Source organism: Carassius carassius, chromosome 20 (genome assembly GCF_963082965.1).
Source record: "Carassius carassius chromosome 20, fCarCar2.1, whole genome shotgun sequence".
Taxonomy (NCBI): Eukaryota; Metazoa; Chordata; class Actinopteri; order Cypriniformes; family Cyprinidae; genus Carassius; species Carassius carassius.
The window spans coordinates 9,765,944-9,785,424 of NC_081774.1; the positions used below are offsets into that span (position 1 = coordinate 9,765,944).

The following is a 19,481-nucleotide window of genomic DNA, read 5'->3' on the forward strand; positions in this document are numbered from 1 at the left end:
AGGGAAGAGAGAGAAGTATGGACAGAAAAATTAAAAAAAACAATTCTATGCAAAAGAAATAACCTTATGTGGGGTCATCGTAATTTATGTTTGAAAGTGCAAAGAGTTTTGTCTTATTGTGTGGTCATGAGGAACAGGATGAGATGCACTAATGAGAGATATGCTTCTTATAGGGGACTCTGGGAGGTCACAAGCAGATTCAGAAAAAATGGCAGGAGGAGGCAAGAAGTCTTGGACTCGGATGCACGTTGAGAGGAGCAGCTGGAGATTGGAGAGAACTGCTTTTCCTTTCATCTCGCTGTTGTGCAGTAGAGTGAGTGGGCTGAACAAACATGTTAAAGGGATAGTTCACCCAAAAATAGAAATTCTGTTATTGCTTACTCATTGAAATGTGTCCAAATGTGACTTTCTTTCTTTTACATTTCACTAAAGAAGATATTTGGAAGAATGTTGTTAATTATATGGACAAAAACACAGACATTTCTGAAAATATCTTCTTTTGTGTTCCACAGAAGAAAGTAAGTCATGCAGGTTTGAAACAACATAAGGATGAGTAAATAAAGACAGAATTAGTTATCCCTTTAAATGGTTTATAAATGTTGTATACACAAAAATAAAAAAAGCACCACAAGTTTTCAATAATTGTAAACACAAGCAGTGAAAATATCATTTATATATTTTTACAATTTATTTCAGTTCAAAAATACAAACCCACCCATTCACTTTTCCCCAAATTAAGGCCACTTCATAAGACATACATTATTGCCTGTCCAGCAGGACATTTTTAATGACAACTGTTCAAATCAAAAAACACATTCTTGACATGGAGAACAATAAGAATAGTAATAATCAGAATGATAATGACATCATCATTATCAATAATAGTAATTTTTTAAAATACAGTACAATATAAAGCCATACTACTGGAGGACACAGACAGACAGCACAGCTTTGCAGGCATTGTTAGTGGGATAAGTATCAATTATCTTTGGAATGGACTTTGGTTTCTTAACCTGAGTTGGGAGCTGCAGGGGGTGGGAGTGGAACCCTGTGTTGCTTTAGTGAAAAGAATTACCTTTCATGAGCCAATGCAAATAATTTTATGATACCTTGTAACACTGTGCATAGGAGAGCACTTCAAAAGTACTCTGATGGTCCTATGGTACAGCGATGGCAATACCATGGTACAGCATGATAACGATATTCATCATGCACTGAGGTATTTATATAGTACTAGAGAAAATACCGTGGTAGTATGGCACCTTCTGACTGACTTATCTAGTTCAGGAATCCTGGAAGGATTTTTAAAAAATGAACAGAAATTACACTCACAAAAAGCAATCATAAATCTAGTTTAATTCGTTTTTATGAATTTCCACAAAAGTGAAACCATTTCTAATTTTCTTCCAGGTTTTTTCAGCACTGTGAACCCTGTAAAATGGCATGACATTCGAAAACCATGGAAAAAAAATTTTGTTATATAAAAGTTGCACGAGGCTGCTGGAAATGTGAGAAGCATCGGCCGCAACCTGAGATAAGTACAAAGTCTTCTGATTGGGACAAATGGCGTTTTCGACGGAGAGAAAGAATTCACAATGAGTCAGACATAAAACAACAATCACAACTTTAAAATGGCATTTACAAAAGGCTAAACAAACAGCGATGAGCTGGCGTCATTGGCTACACCAGAAGGGAAAGAAGAGAAAGACATTGAGAGAAGAGGGGAGAGATGAAGTGAAAGTACCGTATGCCTTTATGCAGCATGCGGGAAGAACTTGGCACAAGTGTGAAAGCAAAACTTTCAAGATCACTAATTACAAAATATAAAAATGCAGAGATTTGTCTGAGTGGCATCATTTAAAAAATAAACAACAAAGGGTCAATTTTTGACCAAAACCATTTTTTTTTAATTGCTTTTCTTATTGTGGTTCTGCTTTGCTACTAAGTCCCCTTCTTCCATTTTCTCAATTCTCTCCTCTCCTCCCCTTCCCTTTCTTCCATTATCCCTTCTTAAACATTTAAACCTTGTCCAGTAGGGAGCGTTGGCAGTAGAGCAAGCGTCTCGGTGTGCCGTACCTGCGGAAGAAGAGAAGTGCTCCGAGCGTAAGGATCACGCAGAGCAGCAACATGCATGGCACCATGATGGCAGCCACTCCTCCTCCTCCGCTGCTGGGTTGGTCTTCGACCTCGATTATGATCACCTCTGTCTCCTCCTTTTTGCCCTTGTCCTCAGTCTTGTCTTCATCCCATGTGCGGTCACGTTCACGCTCTCGTTCACGTTCTCTTTCCCGCTCCCTTTCACGTTCTCTTTCCCGCTCCCTTTCGCGTTCTCTTTCACGCTCTCGATCACGGTCACTTCCTCCGCCTCCACCACCTGTATTGGAGTCTTCATTAGGACAGCCCATCCAATCCCTAAGGGCAGACTTGGGGTATCCAGGCTCCACTCTTAATAACTGGTTGTTAAACTTCCAGTACTTATTGGCTTTGTAGAAGTAGGTATAACCTGTAAAATATAAGAGAAGAAAGGGCAGTACTATACAATTTTAGCAATCTTTGGCCCAAAGCCTATATGTTGACTTTGTTTCAATAAAACTAAAGTAAAGCTCTTTTTATTTATTATTTTTTTTATATATGTATTTCTTGTATTAGAGAGAGGCAGGAAAATACTGGGATGGGAGAGGCAATGGGGATCATGGGCAGACCTGTGTCCTAACCATGCACAACGCCACAAATGATAAATGCTCTCTCTCTCTATATATATATATATATATATATATATATATGTTTACTGCATCCTTGCTAATTTAAAGTATTGATTTCAATCCAAACATTTGGTATGAACAGAGAGCTGATTGGCTGTGATTTTATCATAATACGCAGTGTTTTTCCTTTTAGAATGAACAGACAAATTCTTAGTATAATTGGAAATGTGTTGTATTGTTAGCACATAGTAAGAGGTTGCAAAAAAGTGTTTTCTTGTGTTAATGAATAATTCTGTGTGCATGTGCCATATGACTGACAATATACTATGATATAGAATGGGCAAAGAACAACCATGTCAGAATAAGAAGGCTTATTATTATAAAGACTGGAGGTTCATTTGTAAGCAGTGAAAGGCTTACTTTGATCTCGACTCATGAAGGCAGCCTTTATGTTGTCTGGAACCCCTTGCCATTTACTCATAGGTTTGGGGTAGTCTGGATCCACTGACCGCGTGTCTTCATTGTAGCGATAATATCTGATTGAAGATAAGAAATAGTTTCAAATCTAAGCTCCCTTTGTTCTCATGCCTTGCAATATGGGATATCAAAGCTACTGACTTGTTTCCTCTGAAGAAGTAGGTGTTGCCTGTTGGGGTGTAAAGAAGGGCTGCATCCAGTTTGTCCTTTGGAAGACCGCTGCCCATTTCTCTCAAAGTCTTGGGGTAACCTGACTCCAAGTTCGATTCGTCAAACACCCAATGCCTGTCCCCTGCAAGCCAGAGAAGCAATAAGCAATTCCTATGAAGCAATAAGCAGGCCTGTTAAGGCCAAAGGACAAATCCCTCTTTTTCCATCAAAATCATGCAATAGAAGAGGACTAGTACCTTTGAAGAAGACAAATTTTCCATCTTCTCTTTCATATGCAGCATTAATGTCTGTAGGCAGACCTCTCCAGAAATGTCCAATTGGCATGGGGTAATTTTCCATAACCTGATTATTACGAACTCGCCAGAACCACTTATCCTGAACACAGGGACAGGAATTGTGATGAACACACACACTGCATGATCTCCGACACCAAACCGATGTGTACACACATATTCCATCCGTACCTTAAATACAAACATTTCTCCTCTGAAAATGCCAATGGTGTCAAAATGGCCTTCGCAGATGTCAGGACCAAAGCTAGGTCCTCTGGGCCTGTATGGTGTGGGATATGGAGTGTGGTGGGGGGTCTGCGGGGTGACAGGTGGTCTTGGACGGCCTCCGGTGTTTGGTCCTACACGGTGCAAAAATTCATTTTTGTGAATTAGTTCATTCATATTGGTCTATTCACAGTTTAAATATTTATTAATGCTGTGGTTCATCTATATATTTTTTCGACTGTTACATACATTTTTATTAATTGTATAATGTTTAATTTAATGTTGAATTAGCTTTATTCATCAACCAGATTATTTTATCCAAAATTAATAAGCTTTGGAAAGAAAACCAGAATAATTTGCTTATGATAATTTGGTTTGTGACAAACAAATTAACTGACTGCAGAATAAAATAGCATGATAGTGCAAGTGATTTATAAATTCATTGTGAATATATTATTTTAACTTTAGTTATTGATAACCCTACCTTGAACAGAACTATATTGTGGTTTAGAAATTAAAGTAGCAACGATATTGATTGATTTACCATAAAGCTGCTGAATGCCTTTCCGATCATCTTCAGGAAGCTCAAAGTTCTCGGTTTCCATCCACTGGTAGAAGGGAGCCATGATGGCGGAGGGGTCATTTGAATGCTCCATTCCCAAGGCATGACCCAATTCATGAACAGCCACCAGGAACACATCATTACCTGAATGAAAGTAAGAGATAACCATGTCAGCACAGGTAAGATTTGGCTAACCTCAAGTAGCATGTTTTATAATTGTATAGCGCACATTAAAAACAACTATTTTGAGACACTAATAATAGATAGCACAGAATGACAGCAGAGATCGATTATTCTGTTCTTTTAGATCTTGTTTTTGGGCATTTAGTCCACAGAAGGGAAACATCAAAGAAAAGCTTTTCAGATGGAGATGTTCACAACATTCCCATGAAAAGGTAAGGTTGATGCCCCCTCCCCACCCAAGAATCACATGCACTAAGAATAAAATTTATTTGAACTAAAAAAAGACAAGTAAATATTATTGCACTGGTTGGCTATTAACTGTGACAGACAGTGTCAATCAATACATTTGGAGAATATGGGGAATATAAATAAAGAAATTAAGTTGCTTGTCAGATTTCCCTAACAAGCAACCATATTTTTTTAAATAAGCCCAAAAAAAACCAACCGGGGATTTTTTAATGTAACTTTACAAAAAAAAGAAGCCCAAAGTTGTGCATAATATGCTAATAAACTCTTTTTGCTGTTTGCTCTGTAAAAACTACTCTGTTCTCAGTTTTGATGATGCATATTATATACCAGCAAGCAGATGCGATCAGAATATGAATCCAATAAGCTAGTTTTAAATAACACGTAAATTAGTGCCCCGCACTTTTTTCAGGCAAGTGTGTTATAGAGGTTTTCAAGGGCCAGTGTGAAAGAATAAATATTTAAATTCAAAGAGACAGGATAGTCTATGCATGATCTAATGTTTTATTAGTACCCAGAAGGTGAGATGAACATCACAGAGCGCTCAACACTCTCATTCAGTATGCGTGTCACGGATTCTCAGAGCTGGAGGGCGCTCTCACCCAGAAAGTGCAAAATGGACTCATATAGAAGTAATCAATTACAGTACCATGAAATCCCAAATACGGACAAAAGCGTCCAGCTATCACTGTATGATCTGAATAAAAGGCAGAATCCTTTGGAAATGTGAAGATATTATACACACGATTGCGACAATATATTAATTATTTGTGCTTTTTTTTTTTTTAAATCATCTCCAGGGGTATGAATACTTTCGCAAGGCACTATGTGTGTGAATATATATATATATATATATATATGTATACACACACACACACACACACGTGCGTATAAGTACTCCTTATGTGTATGTTCTTTATTGGAAAATGCTTATTCGATTTAGCTTAGTGGGTTCATATTCTGGTCGCATCTGCTTGCTGGTATATAATATGCGTCATCAAATATTTTATTAAATAAACCAGTGTAGTTAATAGCAGAAACAGTGACAAACGATCTTGACTCCAGGCACCAACTCCGGCAGCTGCCTGTGACTCCTGGGACAAAGTCTGGCAGCTGATACATAAAAATATATAATAATAATAACAATTATAAAAGTAAGACATCTGTGGGAACTTTGCCTTGTTATTTTAAAACACCATCGCTTGCCTCTGAGAATGGTGTTGTTTTTACCAAGCAAACAGCAAGAAAGACAGTGGCAGCTGTCACGAACTCTGGCAGCTGTCTGTGAGTCTGCAAGAACTCTGGCAGCTCATACATAAAAATGTATAATAATAATAATAATACAATTGTGGGAACTTTGCATCATCATTTAAAAAAAACACCAATGCACTCCACTGAGAACAGAGTAGTTTTCACCGAGCAAACATCAGAAACGGCGAGAAAGACCGTGGCAGCTGCCAGAGGAAATCCGCTGCCAGGATTTGTGCTTGCTCTCTCTCCACTTATTCATGTCTAAACAAGAACTGTTATCCATACTGACAAAAGTGGGTCGCGGAGTGTACGGCCAAAGAAACATCATCAACAACAAAAAATTTAATTCTTAATGTTTTTCTGATGTGAGACTTTTAATTTAAAAGACGTGCAAGAAAAGGTGTTGACACTTCTGTCAGATGCAGTTTAAGTAAAGAGTGCCTGAGAAAAACATGCTGGCCCAATTCAGTATCTTGTGGTCAGATGAGATGTTAACAGACTTAATGTCAGTGTCAACATTTTATCGTAATTTTCGTAACTTGTTATGAAATAAAAAGTCTCTCACCTCAGAAAAACAAACTATCCTGTCCCGCCAGACGTTATATTGTGCTCGTAGCGTGCACTCTTAAATAGCATGCACGAACGTGGCGCCGCGCTGTGGGGCAATTGTTGTGGCTCTGTATAAACAAAAATGTGTTTGGGCCTGCTACTTAATAGCCTTACCTTATAGGTTGTTTATTCAGTATCATGTTCTTAACAGTCTTAACTTCATTTTTGTGAAATAAATTGCTTTGTTTTTTAACATATTGTTTTTTCATATATATATATATATATATATATATATATATATATATATATATATATATATATATATATATATATATATATATATATATATATATATATATGGTAAGTGGGTCGCGGCTTAATGACCATGAGAAAACGTGGGTCCCATGGCCAAACCTGTTGAGAACAACTGGTCTAGAGTATTTTCGCTAACTTCAGTTGTTTGTACTTCTTACCCAAAAGGTCACGGTTTCCGATGGTCCAAGGCTCTGCTGCGTCGAAGTGTGTGTCTCCTCCTATGCCATTGCCTGGGAAGTAAGCATGAGCCAAAAATCCTCCTTCGCCATCAAACGGACTAGCGTCATTGTGAAAACCATCGGCAAAGAAGAGCATAATGTCGGCATTGTTTTCAACCTTGTCTATGATGTCACTGTAATGGATCTCTCTGAATCGCAAAGGGGTAACACTTTCCCACACTTTGAAGGCTTTTCTGATCGCCTCAAATGTTTCATATTCCCCAACTTTTGGTGTGTAGTTCTGTATGCTGTGAAGAGATAAGAAAGGGTGAATTGGAGAGGCAATCAGAGGAAAGTAGGACATAGGAAAAAGAGGAATATATGAAGGAGAGGGGGAGAGAAAGTGATTTACATTACAGACAAGTCACACAGGAATTTTGGCTGTGGCTGTAGTGGAGCAGAATCATATAGTAGGCCAACGATGACTTTTCCATAAGTGTGGTGCATATTTACTAAAGCATAGCCATAGCTATATCTAAACGTTTATGTCAGCAAACCTCAATTAATTGGTAATGGTTTGGATGGGAGATTTGTGCCTAAAATGACCTAAATAGTTTAAAATGCACTGCTCTTTTATTGATCCAACAGAATGGAGTTAAATTTGTCTCTTACCAGAATGTGATCTCATTTTTATCCCATTTGAGTCCTTGGATTGCGTAGCGCTTCTTTCTCAGGTTGCTTTTAAGATCGGCTCCAAACTTGTCTGGGACGCCACAGCGAGGCTTCTTCATTGCCCTGGCAATCACCACCGCACAACAGATTAATTTCAGTGATTTTGGAAGGGATGGCCATTAATTTATGTCCTCATATATTCTACATCTTCTGTGCCTCATTGCAAACCAGTGGAGGATTGCTGACACAATGCTCTAGTTTTTCCATTCTCTCTTTCCATGACTAACAACCACATAACTGATGGGCCAAAATAATTCTACAGAGATATCTTAAAGCTCGTGAATCTCTTTAACTAGCCACAGGTGTTCAAAAAATGCAAGACTGATTCCATAAAGAGAAAATCATCTAGGCCAATTTTCTTTGTTATTAACTGGACATGGAAGCACTAATTACACTTCACAGTAACACACTGCTGTATAAAGCCCCGTTCACACCAAGAACGATAACTATAAAGATAATGATATTTGCGTCCACAACAGCGAACGATATTGTCTGTTTATTCTGAGCACATGTGCGTCTGCCGCTTTAAATTCTCGATATCGTTATAGCAGGATGGATTCTGATTGGATGTCAATGTTTGTATCGTTCATCAGCTGGAAAAAAATCTTTCTGAAAATGATTCCAACGATACCGTTTCTCTATGCTTTTATCGTTACAGTTGTAGTGTGGACTCTGCTATTCTTTAATATTGAGAACGATTTTTAGAACTATATCTTTATCGTTATCTTTATAGTTATTGTGCTTGGTGTGAACGGGCCTTAAATCATGTGAGCAGTTGACTTACTCTAGAGTTGCAGGATCCATGTTGCCAGTGACTTTCAGGCCATAGAATCTCTGCATGGCAGAAATGGCAGAGGAGACGGAGTAAGGAGAGCGAGCCGTATGTGTGCGGAGATCACCAGGTGGCAAGTAACCATATTGCTGAAGCCATGCCTAGAATACGAGAGAAAGAGAGACAAAGGTACTCGCTATTGGACAGAAACCTTATGTTAATTTTCAACTATTTTAAAATGTTTTCTGTTTTCAAGTTGAGGTGCATGGGGATATACAGGTCCTTCTCAAAAAAATTAGCATATTGTGATAAAGTTCATTATTTTCCATAATGTAATGATAAAAATTTAAATTTAATATATTTTAGATTCATTGCACACCAACTGAAATATTTCAGGTCTTTTATTGTTTTAATACTGATGATTTTGGCTCCATTTTGTCTCAAAAAATTAGCATATTTCATCCGACCAATAAAAGAAAAGTGTTTTTAATACAAAAAAAGTCAACCTTCCAATAATTATGTTCAGTTATGCACTCAATACTTGGTCGGGAATCCTTTTGCAGAAATGACTGCTTCAATGCGGCGTGGCATGGAGGCAATCAGCCTGTGGCACTGCTGAGGTGTTATGGAGGCCCAGGATGCTTCGATAGCGGCCTTAAGCTCATCCAGAGTGATGGGTCTTGCGTCTCTCAACTTTCTCTTCACAATATCCCACAGATTCTCTATGGGGTTCAGGTCAGGAGAGTTGGCAGGCCAATTGAGCACAGTAATACCATGGTCAGTAAACCATTTACCAGTGGTTTTGGCACTGTGAGCAGGTGCCAGGTCGTGCTGAAAGATGAAATCTTCATCTCCATAAAGCTTTTCAGCAGATGGAAGCATGAAGTGCTCCAAAATCTCCTGATAGCTAGCTGCATTGACCCTGCCCTTGATAAAACACACTGGACCAACACCAGCAGCTGACATGGCACCCCAGACCATCACTGACTGTGGGTACTTGACACTTGACTTCAGCTATTTTGGCATTTCCTTCTCCCCAGTCTTCCTCCAGACTCTGGCACCTTGATTTCCGAATGACATGCAAAATTTGTCCAAAAGTCCAGTGCTGCTTCTCTGTAGCCCAGGTCAGGCGCTTCTGCCGCTGTTTCTGGTTCAAAAGTGGCTTGACCTGGGGAATGCGGCACCTGTAGCCCATTTCCTGCACACGCCTGTGCACGGTGGCTCTGGATGTTTCTACTCCAGACTCAGTCCACTGCTTCCGCAGGTCCCCCAAGGTCTGGAATCGGTCCTTCTCCACAATCTTCCTCAGGGTCCGGTCACCTCTTCTCGTTGTGCAGCATTTTTTGCCACACTTTTTCCTTCCCACAGACTTCCCACTGAGGTGCCTTGATACAGCACTCTGGAAACAGCCTATTCGTTCAGAAATTTCTTTCTGTGTCTTACCCTCTTGCTTGAGGGTGTCAATGATGGCCTTCTGGACAGCAGTCAGGTCGGCAGTCTTACCCATGATTGCGGTTTTGAGTAGAGTTAATTAGTTGATTCAGATGATTAGGTTAATAGCTTGTTTAGAGAACCTTTTCATGATATGCTAATTTTTTGAGATAGGAATTTTGGGTTTTCATGAGCTGTATGCCAAAATCATCAGTATTAAAACAATAAAAGACCTGAAATATTTCAGTTGGTGTGCAATGAATCTAAAATATATGAAAGTTTCATTTTTATCATTACATTATGGAAAATAATGAACTTTATCACAATATGCTAATTTTTTTGAGAAGGACCTGTATATATATTTTTTAACAAAGATTAATAACTTCTGTAGCAAATGTAACTAATTTCTCATTGTGAGTGTTAATGCATTATCTAAGGTTAACTAATGAGATATTGTTGTAAAGTGATACCTATTGGACTTTATAGTTCTTTTACACTTTAATCTGTGTAAAACTTTTAACTTTATATATTTTTCAGTATTGACTTATTGTATAGTTATTTTTGTTATAAGAAAAAAGTTATTAATCCTGTTATACTGTATTATGACCAATTTTTTTAAACTCAATTTCAATATTGTGATAATACCATATACCGTGATTAAAAGCATTAGAAATTAATTGGCAACATGAAAACTTGATACCAGCATATCCCTATTTACTATCGAACTTTCTTTTAAGGCAAAAGAAAGAAGCTGCATTTTCTTTATCTTGAAACTGAGTTAGTGACAGCACAAACACATTTCTGTTTGTAGCAATAGGATGATAGATGAGATAATGAAAGATGAAACGTTATCTGTCAGTGACTCCCTCAGGGAGACAGATATCAGTTAAACTAAAGTATCAGTCAGTAATTTCCCAGGGAATTTCTGGTTCATACCATTGAAACCTCAGAGACAGAGACCTTCTCCTGTAATCCCTCTTTCCCTACCCCCTCCAGCACTCTCTCTCTCACACACACAACTGCCAGAATGAAGGGCAACCATGTAGACACAGCACACTCTCATTCAGCTGTAGCTCATACAGAGGAAAACGTGGAACACATGATTTAGCTGTTGTCGCTTGCGCGGTCTTTATGAGTAAAGTGTCAACAGAAAGAGGTTCCTCAGCATGATCAGCATGTTTTATGTTTATAATGGCTGAATGTATTTTTGAGTGTGTTGTCTTGGCAGCAGATGTAATTACGTCCATAGTCAGATGATTCAAAGCATGTATTCCAAGTTGATGTAATCCTGGAAATTTTTTTTTTATTTTAAGAACGTCCTGTTTTCTTGTACTTTTTTTTCTTTTTGTCTCAGTATATTTTCTCGTATGTGGGATGTGATATTAATGAAGTTCCACATAAGTTCTTCTCCATTCCTTTATATCATCAGACATTGTGAGTCTGTGACTCACTCTCAGTCCTTCAAAGCACAAACAAAGCTTCAGTGTGTTATATCCATATGAGGAAAAAAGGCTGTTAGTGGAATATGGATTGGTGGGGGATGGCCGAGTTTGTGATAGATGAATGTGTCCCCTACACAATCCAGTGACTGAAATTGGATACAATTGAAATCACATTCTGGTAGGAGACACCTTAACTCCATTCTGCTGGATTAATAACATGTAGTAAATTTAAAAAGGACAAACATCTCGAGTGATGTCTTTGTAGTTGCGCAACATTTCTTGCATCTCTCAAAAACAAGATTGAAATTACAACTCAAACATATCCTGGCAGAGTTTACCTCTGTTTGCTAGTACTTCCTGTCTTTTCCAGGAAAAAGACTTCTTAAAATGTTTACAGAAAAGTTTACGAGTTAACTCGTTATCCCCCAAAGTTATAGATACAATTTGGCCATGTAAGATTTACATGAATTACTGGCTGTTCCATCCATCACTTCTGTAGTATGCTAAAATGGTGCTGTCAAATACTGGACCAAATACTGGTAAACCTCTATGTTGGGTTTATAACTAAGTGTTCATAATGGAAATATTTGATCATTTAATCTCATAGCCACCCATACAATAACCAATTTATAATTTTTAACATAAAGAAAAAGATTAACACCTTTCACTAGGGGTGGGACGATACAGGTACCTCACGATTCAATTCTGTGGCGATATGTGGTCCACGATATGATAATATCACGATTCGCAATATCTACGATATTCAATATATTGGAAGAAATTTCATCAACGATATATCACGATATATGTGACTGAAAAGAAAAAGAAGCAATAAGGAAATTTTATGCATTTATTAATGCCAACATTTCCAACATTGTGCAAAGAAATATGCATTTGCATAATAACTCACTGCCTCCTGGTCTTAAATGTAAACACTGTACATCTAGACAGATAAATGTGCATGAACATTACAAAACAACATGAACATTAACATGTGAACGACTCGGTGGCCCTTGACGTCCAACCAGCACAGGTTAGTGCAACTCGTTTAGCACTCGCTTCTCTTTTTTTCTGCAATTCTCTGTTGTTGTTAGTTAACTTGTGTTCTTCACCGGCCGCTGTTTGCACCACTTTACCCCTATTTACTCGAACAGCGCCCCCCGCAAACAGAATGGTAGATATTGGGTAGTGACAGTGACACTGACAATGGGTAAATTAATAATTTTGTGTTGTAATAAAATATCGATATTGGGCATTAGTGTATCGATTATTTATTGCGACAGAGAGCACAACAATATATTGCAATATCGATTTTTTTTCCCACCCCTACCTTTCACACATTGAGGTGGTTGCAGGCAGGTGTATAAATCACAGTCAATGCAATGGGAAACTAAATAAGTAATGACTTTTTATCCTTCCACCTTCTAAAGGCATTTAGCTTGAGATTTAGCCTTCTGCATTGCTAGTAAATCACTCGCATATGCAAATAAATCTTCACTCTGTGCCACTAAATGATCTCTCAATATTAGCCAAAGTATAACAGATTTTTGGAGGCTAAGTATAAGTTTAGCACATATATATTTTCACTCGCCGAACACTCTGACTGATTGCTTTAGACCCATCAGAAGATCTGAGTAGTGATGTTTCGTTCATTTTGAACGAATATTTAATGTGACTCGGGAAGAACGAGTCATCTCAGGGGGTGATTCGTTCAGTCACGCAGGCGCAATATTCTATAGGTTCTGTTCTGCTAGTAGTAGTTCACCTGTGTCAGTCAATGCAGTCTTGAGCCAGAAAAATAATTGATTAGTTCATCTTTTGGGTCGAGTTTGAGTCGTTCCTTAATCACGTGACAGACCCATACGCTAAACCAATGCAGTCTGAGGCGGAAAAAGAATTGATTAGTTCATCTTTTGGGTCGAGTTTGAGTCCTTAATCACGTGACAGACCCATACACTATTTTATATTAAACCCAAGGACTTGTCAGATAAGAGGTGAGGTGAGCAATGAATTAATCTTTTCTGTTTGTTATAAAATTTTATTTTATATTGTTTGTAGTGTGATCAACGTTTGCGTAAGTAGTAGATGTGTTGGGGAAATAACATGAAATATTTTAAATTACATTTTGCTTAAATGAATGAAATGACTCGAAAAAAGATTCGTTCATTTTGCTGAACGAGACTCAAATGGCTGAGTCGATAAAATGATCCGAACTTCCCATCACTAGATCTGAGCTGTTTTCAGTTCATCTGAATGGATGTGCAACGCACCTGGATTTGACGTCCCGTAAACTCTAGTGTGAAGGCACATGACTCGCTGTTGCTTTGTCTCACACACACGAGAGAGAAATAGAGAGAGAGAATAGTCGCGCTACATGTAACCAATATTCTTTGTTATATTTTCATGTCAGAATAACGGCATTCCTTTTGGAATTCTTTAGCTTTTAAGAACTGCCGGGTTTTCAGTTAGTGGGCAGAGCTAATGCGCTATCGACAATCTCATTGGCTGGCACTCACCTATTATCATCTCTGTTTTGATTTCAGCAAATCAGTTCGAGCGAACACAAAACCTGATTAATATTCATGAATCCATCAGCTCTTTAATCCTTAGTAATCCTTAGTGCGTTTTATAGTTCTTATTAGTGTCAGGGTCTTGCACTGTCACTATGTTTTATGTTTTGTTTCTTGTGTCTAGTGTCAGCACATTGCTTTGTTGATTGTTTTCTCTGCCATGTGCTCCTTTAGCAGCTCCTCCTTGTTTCCTTTCCACCACACCCTCTTGTTAGCCTGGTTAGTCTAATTGTGCTCACCTGTCCCTCATGTATTTTACCCCCTATTTATAGTGCCCCTTACCCTTTTGTGTTTGCTGGTTCGTGGTCATTTTCACCCCCTTGGTCTCTGTCTCTGGATGTGGCTGAATATGTGTCCTTGCCTCCCTGCCTGGTTGGTCTTGTGCCCTTGTTTTGTCCAGTCCTCTTAGTTCCATGTTCTTGTCTTGCTCCTTGTTTTAGTAATTTGTTTGTTTTTGCTTTTTGCTCTTATTTGTAATAGTTCATTAAGGGTTTTCTAGTCCTGATTCTTGGTTTTGTTTTATATTCTAAGTTGGTTAAATTGGTAATAGTTTCTTATTTTGTTGCTTTACTTATTAGTTTATTTGTTTGTTTTATATTTTCTCTTGTCTTGGGTTTAATTTGTTTCTGTGGAGCTTTGTCCTATCTAGTCTTGTGTCGGCGTTCCTGACCTGTTTCCGTGTGTCCTGCCCTAGTTCTACCTGCCCTGTACTTGGTCTGCTTCAGAGTCTGCGGTCTACAAGTGTCTGAGCTCTGCTCTATGGTCCGTTGTGTGGTCCTCTCCATCAGCCTGGTCTTGCCGCCCCCTCTGTTGCCAAAGTATTCTGCCAGTCGTTTTTCTGAAGCTTTCCTAGTGCCCTTCCCTAGCTGTGTCTGTTTACTGTGTTCCTGTTGTGGTATCTATTGTGCACTTCACTACCTCTTGTATCAGTCTGTCTTGTCAATAAAACCTTGTTATCTCGCACTGCAATTGGGTCCTCCTTCCAGACTTTGTATCATTACCTACTGTTTTTTATTTTTTTTTATTTTATTTTATTTATTTTTTTATACAGAAACACTGAATAACCAAAAAAGCACCACCACCAGTCCGGTAAAAATGTTCAGTTTAAATGACTAATATGCATTCAAACATGGTTTTCAAGTTTATTTCTGATTACTAAAGTTCTATTATTAAATAATACTTGGTTATTATAATGCTTGTCTGATGTTAATAGTGTACTTTCAGATATTCAAAAAAATTGCATTTTACAAACATATATATATATATAGTCTGGCGAGTAAACTAAAAAATGTTAGCCATTGTGATTCAATTGTCATGATGTCCAAGGTGCTTGAGATATTCCTGAAAATTAAGTTTTGCAAGATATGACAGTGTACAAGACTTTTTTCATGTACATAAAGTAGCAATAGGCACCAAATTGCGTTTGAACGCATATGCACATTAAAATCAGAGAAACTTGAGAGAAAGACATGGAAAATGAGTCACAACTTCCATTCTCTCTGGGCCAATGGAATAACACAGAATCTGGATGAGTATGTGGTGAATCCAAATCCAATGAAGCCAAATCATAAAAATGCAGTTCAACTGCTCAGGTTACGCTAATGAACCTCAACAGCTGGCTAAATGTCTCAACACTGCAACATCAACACAAGATCCATTGGAGTTTACACTACCACAAGTTAAATTTACTTATCACTAAAACAAAGTTTACTCTGCAAATCCACGTCCCTAAACTCCTTGTATATAACTTAAAATACTATGCTATTGATTAGTGGTTCTATAAGGAAGAAGGTATTCCAATTTCATTATTTGAAATTGGATGCTTGGTGGAAAATGTCTGAAGTTACTAGTTATAATCATCTTTCCATGTATTTTATAGATCAGTGGATCAGATTTTCACACCTGGGCACTTGGCTGTTTAATGGAAAAAAAAAAATTCAAATTCAAATGGAAAGTGCAAAATAGGATCATTACTATTAAATAGGAAAGGACATTGGGAATTATCTTTCCAGTATCTTTCTACTCCAAATGTCAGTGGGTTGTTTGCCTTAAGTTACACAGGACCTGGACAATTTGTAGTGTCCAATTCTGTTATTCTATTGCTACTGAAATGACATCACTTTTCAGCCTACAATAGATTCTATTCTTTATGCAAACATGCATCATTCACACCCCACCTCATTTCCTGCCTAAAAAGATCAACCTCATTTTTCCCTATCTCTTTGTGTCTCTTTTATGTAACATGCCACCCTCTTCCACATCCCACTTCCTTCCTTATGACTGACACTACATCACTAACTGCTGCCATCGTCGCACATCTGTTTTAAAGCCATGTGGTCAAAACCGAACAGAAAAATCCCCTGGCAATTTCCTCTGGTTCTGTGCTATAAAGGATGTGACTAGCCATATATGGCCAATTGCCATCCCAATAAAGTACTATGATGCAAAACTCCCTAGAACTTCTCTAGGTGATTTATTCATGACCATTGCTGTGAATGACGAGAAGCGTACTAAAAATAGCATGTCATGGTTTGTGTGGAAGTATATGAGTTTCACAACAAAGGTACGTGGATATTGACCCTAATATTATCTAAATCTGCAGGTGTGCATGAGTCTATAACTTAAGGATATCCTAAAGGAATTAGGAGAACTTCCTGCAGGATCATGATGTCTTCCTGTTAGGCAAAGTGGAGAAAGAGTCCATATGGAGTTTTCTAAACCCCTCCTCTCTTTTTTGACCGTAACTAAGGACAGATGTCATCCATTAAATCCCGCAGCTTAAAGGAGCAGAAAAACCTTTCCTTGCCAAACTCATCCTCAGCATAACCATCCACAATCTGACCACAACATTACAGGCATGACTTTTCCTGTTTTCTTGTGGTAGCTGGTCGTTCTTTTTTGCATCCTCAGCATCTTTCATTGTCTGCGGTCCCTCACATGGCCTTAATTCAGAACCCTTCACTCCTCTTGTGTTTACTTTGATCACTGAGCAGAAAGATCAGAGATTCTTAAAGCTAAACATGTGTGACTGAACAGTGCTAATTACTTGAATCTGATAAAGGCTTTCCCATATGAAAATTTGATTTTAGAACCTCACAATGGTAATAATATCCATAATACTTTGTGGATTTCACTCATCTTTTCAAAGTTAAATTGGAAATAAGTGTGATATAATTAGAGATTAAATATACAATTAAATATTTTAATTGTAAATGTATAATTTGGATAATCTCTCGAAATCATGTCACATTATATTTTTAATTAAGATGAAAATGAAGCCCATTTTAGGACCATTAAGTCATTGTGACATTTAAGCACATTTCCTCCTGTTTTATCTAGCCTATTTTATTGTATTGGTAATTCCTATTATTTTGAAAATTACTGTAAAATTTTATGATTATTGTTTAAATAAATTAAAGATGAAGTGTGAAATAAGCAACAGACATGTGGAAATATATAACAAGAATGAGTTTTTGTGTGTGTGTGTGTGCTTCTTAAATGAAAACTGAACATGAAAAAGTGTTTAATGTCAATGCAAATAGGATTTATTTTCTTTATGCAAATGAGAATATATTTCCTGATTTTGTGGTGAAATATGACCCCACCTATTCTTGACAAGTATTGTGAGATTCACACTATTAAGACTTTAAATTAAGGATCCCTAATTGTCAGTCTTCCTAAATCTGTACAGCAGGCTAACTATTGTCCTAAATATATAATGCAAGTTTAAATATATTTATTTATTTATTTATTTATATATATATATATATATATATATATATATATATATATATATATATATATATATACACACATACACACACACACACACACACATTATTAGTGTTGTATTATTATTACGCAGAGGTGAAATTCATACCTTCACACAAAGTAAAACGACTGCCACCGCACAATAGTTCAGGATGTGTTTTCAATAATGAATAAAGTAATGAAAAAGCAGGATACTCACCTCAGGTTTCATGTCTTGTTTTGAGGAGGATCTGTGCGCGCACACAAATATTAGGAGTATCAGCTCCGTTAACTGGCTCCAAATCATTCTTTTGTCGATGAGTCCTTTTTGTTAACACGTTTATTAATCTTAATAAAGTTTGGCTGCTCTTGCAACTTTCAAAACATAACCACGCTTAAAAAAAACTAGCGGCTACGAATTTTGTGGTACAAAATCGACGAGAACTTTGACTTCTCCAGGAGAAAAGGAGAATACTTAAGTTTATCAAAATGTAAACAATTACTGCTATAGATTACTAGTGCATCGCAGTGACTGATACTCTATACTACTAAAATCATACTGCTATAGTGCTGAAAATGTTGCATCGAGAGAAAGCGGTATGAAGATGAACAGTTGCGATATTTCTCCGTCTTATTTCTCTGTGATTACGCTAGTTGATTCAATTCTTCGGTTTCATATGCACAGCAGCCTCTTTCTCCGGGCTGTAGACGTGGTCGTTCGATAGGTTTTGGCAAAAAACTGATCATGAAAGCCCTCCCTCTCAACATTAGTCCATCCTGCTCTCTTCAACTGCTCGAACTTAATGGCCTTGCTGCTGACGACCTTCTTCTGCTTTGCTTGTCTCGACCTTGTGGACAGAGAAAATGTCCACAATTCGGTAGTAGTCGTCGTAGTCCCCCCCCCCCCCCCGTTCGCAGTACTTTAATGACTGGTCAAAACATTGCTAAAGCAAACAAGCATGACCAAATGAATCATTTCAATCAGCTGACTGAATGGAAAAATAAGCGCATAATGCATTAATTTAACTTAATTTATGCAATTGTGACAGCCGTGAAATTAAAAATGGATGTATAAGTCATTAAAAGTCCCCCACCATGATAGAAAAAAAGTGTTTTCCCTTTAACTCTTATTTATTGAATTGAATAATACATTTAATATGTTTTAAAATGTTTACAGTGGTGTATTTTATCCAGGCTCCTTGTGATAAATCCCCATAGTCCATTATTATTGTGATTTTAACAGCATTTCAGTGGCAAATTGATGTACAGTATATTTTTTATTATTTTTTGTATCAGTTTTTGTCTATAAGAGCCAAGGTTCAACACTGCCACACACTGGTGAGATTCTGTCATTGCATGTTTCGTACTTGAGAGAAAAATATATTAATATCAAGTGTCCTTGTTGATGGGCTGTCATAAACAGATTTTTGTGAAAATCTACTTCTACTGAAAGGTTCAATGATGTTAAGGTATGTTTGAATGCAACATGAGGTCTATTTGAACATCATGGTGTTCATAAGTTTTTTGTATGTGCTATTTTCAGACTATTATCAGTTTCACTAACAGTGAAAGATGATTTATTAGGCCATATAAGCTTTTCCATTGCGCAGATCCAAGGTTTTGCAAGCAGTAACTAAATGCCACCCTTGCCATAAAGACCAGCTTTGTGAAGA

The 19,481-nt window shown here is 37.5% G+C and overlaps 1 protein-coding gene across 1 annotated transcript; it reads right to left on the reverse strand.

Annotated features, from left to right (window-relative positions):
* Window positions 1–1,862: 1,862 nt before the first annotated feature.
* LOC132096256 (matrix metalloproteinase-14-like) lies at window positions 1,863–18,663 on the reverse strand. The gene is made up of 10 exons (XM_059501507.1): window positions 18,029–18,663; window positions 8,628–8,776; window positions 7,784–7,906; window positions 7,112–7,419; window positions 4,392–4,553; window positions 3,815–3,981; window positions 3,587–3,725; window positions 3,321–3,471; window positions 3,123–3,238; window positions 1,863–2,503 (listed from the first exon to the last, which is right to left on the reverse strand). The coding sequence occupies exons 1-10, from the start codon at window positions 18,113–18,115 to the stop codon at window positions 2,019–2,021; spliced, it is 1,887 nt and encodes a 628-aa protein (XP_059357490.1). The 5' UTR covers window positions 18,116–18,663; the 3' UTR covers window positions 1,863–2,018.
* Between the last annotated feature and the right edge of the window lie 818 nt (window positions 18,664–19,481).